General features: G+C 42.1%; 1 protein-coding gene across 7 annotated transcripts in view; it reads left to right on the top strand.

Annotated features, from left to right (window-relative positions):
- ELAVL4 (ELAV like RNA binding protein 4) overlaps positions 1–12,015 on the top strand; it is a 98,335-nt gene that overhangs the window by 42,507 nt on the left and 43,813 nt on the right. For all 7 annotated transcript variants that reach the window (XM_033152177.1, XM_033152180.1, XM_033152178.1 and 4 more), the window contains exon 2: positions 5,542–5,782. In XM_033152177.1, the coding sequence (XP_033008068.1) occupies positions 5,542–5,782 (241 nt within the window). The remainder of the gene's footprint in view (positions 1–5,541; positions 5,783–12,015) is intronic.

The following is a 12,015-nucleotide window of genomic DNA, read 5'->3' as shown; positions in this document are numbered from 1 at the left end:
AGGCTCAGGGTATGCTTGGGAATCGTGGGGGCGGGGTGCCAGCGCTCCCAGCTGATGATCCCACTGAGCTCAATCCAAGCCAGGCAGCACCTGGAAGTTCTCTCCTCACCACCAGAAGGCTCTTCCCCCCCCCTTTTTTTGCTGCCTCTTCTGCCTGCAGCAGCTGCCGGTTGGAACCTCCCAGGTCCCAAAGGCAGATGCGTTCTGGGCGGTTTCTGTCTTCCATGACTCTTTTTTTTAAAAAAAAGTCAAGAGAGAGTAAGCGAGGAGATCTGGCAGTGGGGTAAGCCCCGCACCCTCTGTGCAAGTTGCAGAAGGGAAACAGAAGTTGGCTGGCGCTGCTGCGTAAAGTCTTGGTTTCCTGGGTGGGGAGCTTGCACTCTGAAACCCCAGCTGCAAGCATGCTGGCCTGCTGGAAATAAGTGAAATTAATCTTGGATCCCGAAAAGGGCTTTGGAAACAGAGTGCGTAGTAGTAGGTTAGAGGAAGTTGTCTGGGAATTCGGGGTTCTGGGGTTTCTCAGAAGTGGGGAGATACCTCTGCAGAGGACATGTGGCCTTGTGGTTAGAGCAAGGGCACCTTATCCTCCATTGTTCAGGAAGTAGCAGTGGGGTGAGAAGGGGACAGCTCTGCAGAGCTGGAGCAGAACCCTGAATTCAGGAGGGCATCATGGGTAAGAATGGGTGCAGCAATAAAACTGCTGGCACGTTTGCAAAGCTAAGCAGGGTCCGGTATGGTTTCAGATTGGATGGGGAATCTTGTATTGAGATTCCTGCATTGCAGGGGGTTGGTCTAGATGACCCTTGGAGGTATCTCCCCGCTCTAGAATTCTGTGATTCTTCTGTCATGAGCTGACTGGGTGTGTGTGTGTATCTGAGTATTCTGTATATATGTGTATAACTGTGTATTCTGAGAAAATGCAGAATACCAATGAGAGGGCCTCTTGGGAAGGAGCTTGAGGCTCTGCTAGCAACATATGTGGATGGATGTCAGTGCAATATCTGTGGGAGGAGAAAATTTTGAATTTTAGCAATAAAAAATATATTATAATTTTATGTGTCAAATCAGCAGAATTTCCATTTCACAGCTATCCAGCAGGTCTACAAAAGCCAACTCAAGCTGAATTTGTTGTGTTGGTGGAAGCAGTTCCATAACTACTGGGGGAGAGGGACTAGCTGGGGTTTTTGCCCCAGATGAAGCCGGGGGGGTGCCATTCAGGCTCCCTGCCTATGTGTGTATGTACACAAATGTGTGTGCCAAACTGGGTCTTTGACCCAGGTGAAGTAAAGTCTACTTTCGCCCCTGGATGGAAGTGGTGCTTCTAAATGCTTAGGTGCAGCACTTGCATAAGGCAAATGGAGCTAAATTTCCTCTTCTCACTTTTTAGTCCAAACTTTTTGTTGATGGACAGGGGATAGGAGAGGAACAGCTTTATGTTCTGCACAGATAGCTCTTTAAACATGGGTCAAAAAGTGGCAACTCTACATGAAGTATATACAGGCTGACTGTTGACTTGTCTCTCTTATTTAAAGGAATGCGGATTTTTGCTTCTTGAATTGTTTTGCTGGTCCACAGCATCAAATCAGTATTTAGATTTGAAATCTGCTTGATGCAGCTCTTTGAGCACTGTGTAGATTGGGGGGGGGGGGGGAGATATGTTCAGGTAAGTTGGGACTCCAGAATACAAATGGAGATTTAAGGTTTGAAATGGGGATGGGAGCAGGGGGGAAATGTTGCTTTAGCAGCAACTCATATTGCCATAGCCTTTTTCTGAGTCTTCCATGTTACATGAGCATACAGTTGTAGGAGGAAGAGCCAAGGCAGAAATTTTCTGAATGGCTGTGAATCCTGGAAGACCTGTTCCCTGCCTTTCAGGCCTTTTCTTACCTGACTTGGGAAGGTGGGGCCCTGACTGATTCCAGCTACAAAAGCTGAAGCTGCTGAACAGATTTTTGGGCTGGGGTTTTCTGTTGAGGGAGGTTATTGCTGTTGGCTTTCTCTGTATTTTAGATCTTGTTCTGATTTACGTGGAAATTATTCAGGTTGGTTATTTTATTTTGGTTGTGTACTTTCAGTAAGATGGAGCCATTACTTTGATCTTCTACATCAATGGCTCCCAACACACACACCACCACCACCAAGAGATCGCTTGAAAATTACTGAGGATCTTGGTGGAGCACTTAATGTTTTTTCTGCCTGTTGTAGCTATTGCAACATGCACTGATAGATCATAAGGATATAGGTCCAGTGCCTTTGCCATACCTGTTGCACTGTATAGGTGCCTCCCCACTTGCACATGATCAGCGCACGTGTGACTGCTGACACGTGTGTTGTTTCCAGTGCCAAAAGGGGGTGGGGGCGGAATGTACTTGCACATGTCCAGGAACAGACTCCCCTGCATAACCAGGATTCCCCTGTATTCCATGAAGTTGTGGCCCAATTTAATCCAATAACAGTTTGTGTCTGTTATTATTTGCCACCTGCTCCTGCACCGCCAGCTCCACTCTGCTTGGGTCTGCAAAGTGGTCTTTACAAATTGGTTCTCAGAACTGTACTTTGAGGTATATGTGCTTCCCGTGTTTATATCTAGAATACTAAAGCAAAGATTGCATTCCAGAAGTTCAAAAACCAACATCGAGTTAAACACTAAGAATAATTTTATTTTGATTTTGCTAGCACGCTTAGAATTTGAAGCAGAGTATTAAGCAGTAGGCTAAGTCCCCCCTTACTTCCACAACTTCCAGTATTATTTATGTGGACTTTCTGAAACAAGAAAGCTCTTGAGAAAAGATTTTGATTACAAGTGGTGCATGAAACAAAATACTGCAGTGTGGAGTGCTTCTGTCTTAAGATCACAGCCAGCTGTGCCCTCAGCCAGTTTCAGCCCCTTCCCCTTTTCCATCCTCGCCCTACCAGTCAGCCTTCCATACTTGCTGATCCTTTGACATTAGACGATGTTATTTGCATGGATGGTGTTGCTTTGGCTGCGTAACAGATGGCAGGTTGAGAATGAGTTTGCCATAACTATACATCTCTGCCCCTGCTAGGCAGCTTGCCTACCTGCCCAAGTCCCTTGCCCTGTGCTTCCCAAGCATCCAACAGCCAGCTGGTTGCCAGGCACTTGGGAACCACAGTGTAAGGGTTTGTGCCAGCCCTGTGCTTGGCATTTTCCAAGTGCTGAACACACGACTGGCAGAGCTAATTTCTATAAGGATCAGCTGTGCTAGAGTTTCCTACAGGGAACTAGGTTGCATATTTTATCCAGCAGACTTGAAGACTTTGCCCACCAGCTGATAGGTAGTGACTTCAACTCTGCTTTATGCATATACTGGCTGCATGATAAAGTTCCCCACAGGGAACTCAGTCACACAGCTGGCCCAATCGTGCCTCTGCCCCACACCTGATGTCACGTATGATATCATAATTAGACAGGTGTGTATATTTTGGAGAGGCAGATTGGGACCCATGCCTTGCCTAACTTCCCCACCCCTGTGTCTGTACTTTTTCTTCCAAGTCTGCAAGTCTCCAAGATAGTTTTTCTGAGGCTTGTAAGAAAATTGCTCTCCTAGCCATTTTTGCAAGAGGAAGTGTCATCTTCCTGATGGTAATTCTCTCATTTCAAAAGATGCATTGAACCTTCTTGTAAAGTGGCTGTCCAGTTCAAAGAGTAACCATCCATTGATGACTAAGGATTCCTTGGGAACCCAATAAGTATTGTGATTTTCCTCCTACTCCTATGCATCAAGAAGATTCTGATGAGGCAAAGAATGTGTCTATGCATGCATCAAAAGATGATGATGACAGAGCTGTGGCTTCCTGGTAAATACTAGTGAGAATTTCATATAAGGCAGCATGCACCTTATATTCACACACCTGTCTATGAACAAATACAATTTGTTAATTGGTTGTTGCAGAGTAGTTTGTGTTATCAATAGTTTGCCCCCAACTATTTTATGTTCCTTTTGCACAATATCTTGAATAATTAAAGCCTAAATAATTTCATTTATTCATATGTAAAATTTATTTCTGAACTTTCCTTGCTATTGGCCCATGTAAGGAGGCAACTTTGAAATCTGCAGCATTTGAAAATTGTAGGTTATGCTCAGAACCATGTTTTTGTTTTTTCTCTTCTAGGATAAGAATAGAACTGTTAGATGCATCAGTTTGCTTTCATAACTCACTATGGCATACCCAATAATAGTGTGATGGAACAGTGAGAGATTGTTCTCAGAAATAAAGTTAAAGCATCTTTAGCACCAGGTGGGATCGCTGGGTCTAGAGGTGGTAGCTCTCCATTTGAATTGTTTTAAGACTCTGAAAGAGGGCACAACTTTTCTGCCCTCCTCTCAGTTCCTTTGCCCATCTTTGTCTCAAATCTGCTGTGGAAGATTGGACACTGGTTTTGCACAGAAAATCCAAGTTGGTAAAAGGAAATAACAATAGCATTTGCTTTTTTCCAATCCCCACTTCTTTCAAGTTAAGAAAAACAAACATCCCTAGATCACAATCAGCATAAGTGTATGATAGAAGATTCAGGACAAACAACAAGAAGTACTTTTTCATGCCAGGCTATTTTATTCAGAGGGCTGGTGCACACATGTCTTGCTTGCATGGTTCCCAAAGGCTTCTGGTTGGCCACTGGGAAACATAATTCTGAGCTAGATAGGCCTTTGGTCTGATCTAGCAGGTAATTTCTTATGTCTTAATGAATCATGTTGAATAATTCTGTATGATTTTAAAGCTTGCGTATCCTTAAAGGAAGAGAAGTTGGCTTAATAAGAGTTTGCATTTCCTATCTTGTACTCCCTTTTTAAACAAAAAAATATATGAAGAGATTCTTCCAGTTTCAGCAAAAGTGGGGCTGTTTACTTGTGCAACATTAGCTCAAATATATAAGTATTAGCAGTTTCAGGCCTTTAGTATAAGAATAAATCAAAACAAGCCCTTGGTGATAAATGTAACTGAAGAATCCAGGCCTTTCAGTGATACAAGTAAGTGTGTTTGGTAGAAACTTGAGAGGTTATTGCTTCAAGCTGATCACAGCCACATCTTTCTGTAGCTTGAATGCCCTAGATAAACCTGTCACAGCGCTGGGTGTTACAGTAATTAAATAGCTAATGTATTTTTACCTTTTCAGTTTCTACCTCTATATGGGACTCTTCCACTTAAACGGAACTATGATTTTAATCATAGTCATTATACCTTAAATCAATTAAATTGGTGTGGTGTAAATACACATTTGTGAAAAAGGTTACACCAGGAAAAGAGAAATTAGCTTTTCATTAACAAAAAAGAGGAGGAGGAAAAATAGACGGGGAGGTTTTATTTGCCTCTGCATCTTAGTATGTGCTCTCTGCCAAAGACTAGCATGACCTACTTTACAACAATAGCAGAAGAATCAAGCTGGGTTTTTTTTGTTAACTGTCTTAAATTGGCCATGAATGCTACCTACGTATTCATTTGTAAGTATCTATTTAAAAATAGCAACTGTATCTCAGACTTTTAAGATAGTATTTCCCTCCCTTTTCCTTTCTGTTATAGATAATTAGCACCATGGAGCCTCAGGTGTCAAATGGCCCAACATCCAATACAACCAATGGACCTGCCAGTAACAGTAGGAACTGCCCTTCCCCTATGCAGACGGGGGCTGCTACAGATGACAGCAAAACAAACCTCATAGTCAACTATTTACCCCAGAATATGACCCAGGAAGAGTTCAGGAGCCTTTTTGGGAGCATTGGTGAAATAGAGTCCTGCAAGCTTGTGAGAGACAAAATTACAGGTAAAGTGCTTCATTGTTTTCTTATTTCTTGAAATTGGGATTTGCATGCCGTGGGCTTCTTTTGCTTTGACCTCTGACAAGGTCTTTACAAGTTGGCAAAGTTTACTACATCTTTTTTATATAAACGCTTTACATTGCCCAGCAATATAGAAATATTGTGTCCATGTTTCATTACGATACTTCCCTCAGTCATCCCAACACCAGTGGCATGAGGTATGCTAGATATTCTGAAGAAGAGCAAATTGCACAAGCACCTGTGTGTGAAATTACAAGATGAGGAAGCTGAGATGCCTTAGACCTAGAATGATGAAAGTAGTATCATCCATATGACCAGGCGTAAACCATAGCTTTGATGTAACACACGAGGTGGGGCACTGCTGCACACCTCACCTCCAGGCTACACTGCTGCTTACCAAGGGGGTGAGGGGTAAGACAGTGGGGATGTCACTAATATGTGGACATAGCGGTGGAGCCAGTCCAGCGCTCCCACCAACATGCCTACAGACTGCCTGATGAAGCATCATACATATAGAGCAGACATCTCAAAACTAAGGGCTGTGGGTCAATTGTGCTGCCCCCCATGACCGCCGCTGCCCGCTCTTACCGCCCATCTCTGGGTTGGCGCGGCGACAGAAATAGCTTTTGCGCATGTGCAAAACGTAATTTCCGGCGCATTTTCGGGTCTGCGGAGGCCCGTGCACATGCGCACAAGCTATTTCTGGTGCCGCCCCGCCCCGGAAAAAGCAAGTCCGTGCGATCAGCGCCAGAGGAACCAGACTGAGGCCGGGCAAGTTTGGGGACCCCTGATATAGATGCTTACTGTGGATGTAGTACCAAGAGCCCTAGGTGGTGGGAGTAGAAGCAGGGGTTCTCATGGGAACTGAGTTTCTAACTCAACGCAGAAAGGGCTGGAACCTTGGAGGTGAATCTGTTTGCAAGTAGGTCACACAACTAACTCATAATTTCAGCTCCCTTTCAAAATTAGGACCATTTTAGTTTCTTTTACGGTAATCAAAATGTGTATTCTCTTTTAAGTTATCATCCTGTTCCTCTCCCCCCTCCACTTTATAAATTAAAATATGGATCTTGTGTTGGTTCAGTTTAGTTCATCATTATGGATTGTTTTCTATAGACAGTTTGGTACAGCTTAGATATACAGTAGTATGGTAATCAACCTTTCCCCAGTACCAGAAAGGTTGACTAAATTTGGTATATTCTGGACATAGTTTGTTGGGGTTAACAAGCTAGGGTTTCCAAATTAGCTTGGTAAAGCAGCTCATCTTGTTTGCTTCATTTGTTATTGAGAAGAGAAGTCTGCTGCCAAAATGTGCAGAGGAGTTTACAAACTTCCTGCATTAGTTTCTTTACTGATCCATTTATTTCATAGTAACAATAATAATATATGACACATTGTGAAGAAGCAAGCCTTGTAATCCATAAGGTTAGGAACTGTATTAGATTGACAGATGCAGGAGCTTGTGGTCAAGGATTAATGGTGTCTTGGGAGGGGCTGGTAAGTTAGGGAGGTTCAGGAAAGGGTTTGGTGAAAGAATGGGTCTTAAAAAATCAGCTGAAGCAGGAATGGATATGACTTGAAGAACAGGGAAGACCTGTAGACATAGGGAATAATGATGAGACTGCGGAGGGGAAACAATGGTGGCTCAGATGATCATGGAGAAGGCAAGAAAATGCAGATGAGAAGAGCTAGTTGAGAGTGCAGTAATGAAGAAGATTTAAAAGTAAGAACTAGAAGTGTAGAACATGATAAGAAACCAATGTAAAGACTTGAAGTGACACATTTTGACTTGGTTGATGAGAGTAGAGGTGGCTGAAGAGGACTGGGAAAGGGGAAGTTTGGTTATCTAGGAGAGAGGTGACCAGAGAATGAAGAACAATTAGAAACTAAAGAGCTGTGTGTGGAATTTAGATGCGCACACTGGGGCTTAAACCTCCCTCCACCACATTTCATAGACCTGTACATCATTTCAAAACCCACTTCCAAAACTCATAGGGCTCTCCAGAGTGTCATCATAGAATCATAGAGTTGGAAGAGACCACAAGGGCCATCCAGTCCAACCCCCTGCCAAGCAGGAAACACCATCAAAGCATTCCCGACATATGGCTGTCAAGCCTCCACTTAAAGACCTCCAAAGAAGGAGACTCCACCACACTCCTTGGCAGCAAATTCCACTGGCAGCAAATTCCTATGTATACCATGAAAAACTGAAGCTGGGGCCAAAATTTTATTGGGGTTATCCATGGGAATCTCCATCCCAGCTGTAAATAGGAAATTGTATACAGGACATTGAAAGAGATTTAGAGGCTGCTTGAGTGTAAGAAAAGAAAAGAAAAAAAGGAGTCAAGGAATAACTGCTATCTCAAAGAGTGACCAAAAATACAGTTAGTGAGAAAAGCAGTGAGAATGAATATCATCTATCTGTAGACATGCTAACTAGAAGAATGATAGAAAAGGCTGAAGGCAAGTAGATGAGAAAATTGAAGCAGGGCTGAAATAAACCAAAGGAGATGGAATGCAGGTAATGGAATTGAATCTGATTCAGAGCTGGAAGAGCTGGAAAATAGAGACCAAAGAAGATCATATGGAGGATTGGAGAATGTACAGTAGATAGAAATTTTAACTGGATTGTGAACACTTCTTCTTGGCTACAACATTTCCTGTGGGGTAAGGGGAAGTTTTATGTTATATGGAAGATGAATTTATGGGCCTAGTAGGTGAACAGTGCTCATTTGTATTTCTATTGAGATTCAGATGTTAAATGCTTAGTATATATTTTAGCAAATAAGCCCTGCCATATAATGTGCTGAATTCAAAAAAGTATAATATGCGGCACAAGCGGTATGGCACCTGGCCTTCTCATCAGCATCTTAGTGCAAGAACTGCATTTGTTAGTCGCTGTGCAGTTCTGTGGACAGAGAGATGGCTTGAGAAATCACATTGTTTGCAACATCAGCATCCTTCCTGATAGGATGTTTACTTCTACATATATGAGCTATATATGAATTGTCACCCTTGTGAATGATACTTTGTTGGAAGGAACACAAGAAGCTGCTATATCCCAAATCAGACCATCGGTTCATCTAGCTTAGTACTGTCTACCAGGCAAAGTCAGAGATTGAGCTTGGGATCTTTTGCGTGCATCTCAAGTGCTGTACCACTGAGTTGTGACACTGTCACCAGGTGCACTACATTTCAGGCAATGCAGTAGTGGACAGAATAAATCTGAAGAGATTCAAGTTAGACTCAAGTTGCTATTTATTAAGTTGCATTGCTCTTCTTGATAGTGAGCCTTCATAAGAATTTTGTTGTTGTTTTTTTGTCCTTGTTGGCCCATGCTTATCCTGTCCCAGCTGTACTGAGAGCCAAGCAAGGTTCAGCGGGAGCTGCCGTTGCATGGTATCAGTCAGGGGGCATTGAGCAACATTCTTGGGAGCCAATTCCATATAGCATGAAGAGCTCAAGATTCTGGAAGAGCCAGCAGGCATTGTTTTGGCGGAGGCCTGAGCTCATCTGAGAATCTAAATGGCAAAGCAGCCTTATGAGCCCCCAGATCCATTCTCTTTCGCGAAGGGCCACCAGACAATGAATCGGGTAGAGCCTTGCACTCAAGCATTGCCTGCTATTCCCCATGTGAGCGTTCTATCTTCTCTGCCAGCAATTTAGAGGGAATGATAGGTCTTGGGCTGTAACTGAGGTCGTGGAGCTGTACATTTACATTCTCTTTTTGAGAGAATCCCTGGTCTTACCATGTTTCTTCTGCATTGCCTTAGATTTCAGTCTGGCTTTGAGTCTGAAATTCCTGAGGCAAGCACCTGCTGGCCTATTCCCATAGAGATCCCCTGTACTTTGGGATTACTGTCTGCAGTATCTGGAGATTGAGACATTCCAGGGCAGGTTTTGACCCAGATTCCTATACCCCAAAACTTGGTTTCCAAGATGCTGATGAGATCTAGTCCAGCTTCATAAATTGTGACTGACTTGCATTGCACAGTTTGACATGTTTGGGTAATATATTGATAGGTGTTGACGGTATGTATTGATAGGTGCTGGAAGCATTCGTGTAACTTCTTTCTTATGTCAAAACAACTTGCAGTGACTTTTATGTTGGAATGGCCATGTACATTCCCTTTGAGGAATTAATTTATATTGCGGCTTTCACACCTGTACTATATGAAACTGTTCATATTTATAACCTATTTATAGTCTAGAGTGACTGGCATAATGAAAACCTCAGTACTTCCACTGCTGCAAAGGAAGTAGATTTTAAAAGGCTAACACTTAACATCCAAAATAATTTGATGAGAAATTCAGAGTGTATGCAGATATTTTAGACAAGTATTTAAATGGCTATTGTAGGGCTGAATAAATCCCAAATATCTACCTGCTGGAGTACCTAAAATGGGGGTGCCAGGACAACAGAATTTAAAATATTTTTCCAGCTTTCAGTTAACTTAATAGTAATGTTCAGAGTCTTCATGCTGGCTTTTAGATAGGTAGACTTTAGAAGCTGATTCATAATGTTGTGCATTGCTTTTGAATATGCTTTTAAACAAGCATATTCTTTTACAGAAAAAATGCTAATTTGGTAGTATATCAAACCAAGTTGACTGGGAATGACAGCTTTTGAGACAGCCTTTAATTTGGACCTCGAAACCAAAATTGTAAACCTCAATTGTGTTTTGTAGCTTCCTAGAGCAGGCATAAAATGCTAGTGATTTATATTTGCTATAACTCGGGACAAACTTTAATTGTGACAGAGTTTGCAATAGGGGAAATGTCTCAATTTCAGAGTTTTAAAAGAATGAGCCCATAAGAAAAGGAAGGCAGGACAGACCAAAGATGTTTAGCTTTGTTTGGCAGAGATGTTTAATAAAAGCATAACTTCTAGTTGTAAAGTGTGCTTATTAAATTCTTCATTTACACTACCTAATTAATTCTAGCATTTTAAATTAACACTGAAACTGGTCCCTGCTGTATCATTTCAAAGCTGCAGCATATTTTGCCCAATAAGCCAGTTGTGAGTTTTAATCAGCTGCTCTTCCAAAACAAAAACAAAACAATGGAACCTTGAGTCGATGAACTATCTTGCACAGAGAAGGTACAATATCAGAAAGAGGAAATACTTTTCTCATTTGGGTGGGGTGGGGTTAGAAACCTAGGGCTTAAAATTGAGACCGAATTGAAGCAATTTATTTTCCTAAATTATATTTCTCTTCATGTATGATAAACAAGATATGATTCTTCCTACAGGTAAGCAATAGTGCCAAAGTATTTTGGCCAATAATTAAAATACAAGTCAGTTGTCTGTGCATTCCTAAGAAGTATATTATGCTTGTTTTTATCTAGTTTCCTTATATTCAGGGCTTTTTTAAAAAATTCATATAAACTGAAGTAACAGTTGTGAAGTAGCACCATCTTCACTAAAAATTAACTATTGAAAACCTATGAAAGCCTTGTAGATAAACCCATTACAGTTTCTGGCTTGTAGTAAATAAATAGCCATAGCCTGCTGGAGGCTGGCAGAAGAGGGACAGAAAGAAAGCTTCATCCTTCTGGTAATATTCCTTTCCATTTTTATACTGGACATATAGGAGATAGTTCTTTGTTCTGTGCTGGGCACAGAAGAGGAACAGGGCGCACCATTCCTCTGCTGTCAGTCCACTCAGCCACCTACATGCAATTCCTAGTTGCCTGTAACTACCAGGCTAGTGATTAAACACAGGGCTGAGGCGTGAATTAGAGGGGGAAATCTGTGTAACTGTGCACTTTACTTTCCACAATAGCCTGTGTACATACATAATTTGAAACCAAGCATGGGTTGAAACTACACATTATGCTTAATGCACAGCATCCAGATAGGTCTCTTGTGTTGTTGTTTTTTAAAATTAATTACAGCCATGGGGGGAGGGAGAGAATTGCTGAGATCACAGTGCATGCATCCCTGACCTCTCTAGACATGGCACACGTACACAGCTGAAAATCCTTCTTCCTCAACATGGATATCAGGCTTAGAAAAAAATATTCCAATAGGCACCAGTTTGCAGGGGGTTGTGGTGGGAAAGGAAGGGGTAAACTGCAACCCTAATAACATTTGGCTCCCGCAGCTGTACTTAATTTAAGAAAAACAAGAGACAGAGAGCTGTATGCTGCACATAAAAGTACAACATGTAGTATGATTCTTTGTCTGGAGCTCAGCACCACTTTGTTCTCTCAA

The sequence above is a fragment of the Lacerta agilis genome, chromosome 6 (genome assembly GCF_009819535.1).
Source record: "Lacerta agilis isolate rLacAgi1 chromosome 6, rLacAgi1.pri, whole genome shotgun sequence".
Taxonomy (NCBI): Eukaryota; Metazoa; Chordata; class Lepidosauria; order Squamata; family Lacertidae; genus Lacerta; species Lacerta agilis.
The sequence above is the reverse complement of the archived record's forward strand: the minus strand, read 5'-3'. Positions and strand labels throughout refer to the sequence as shown.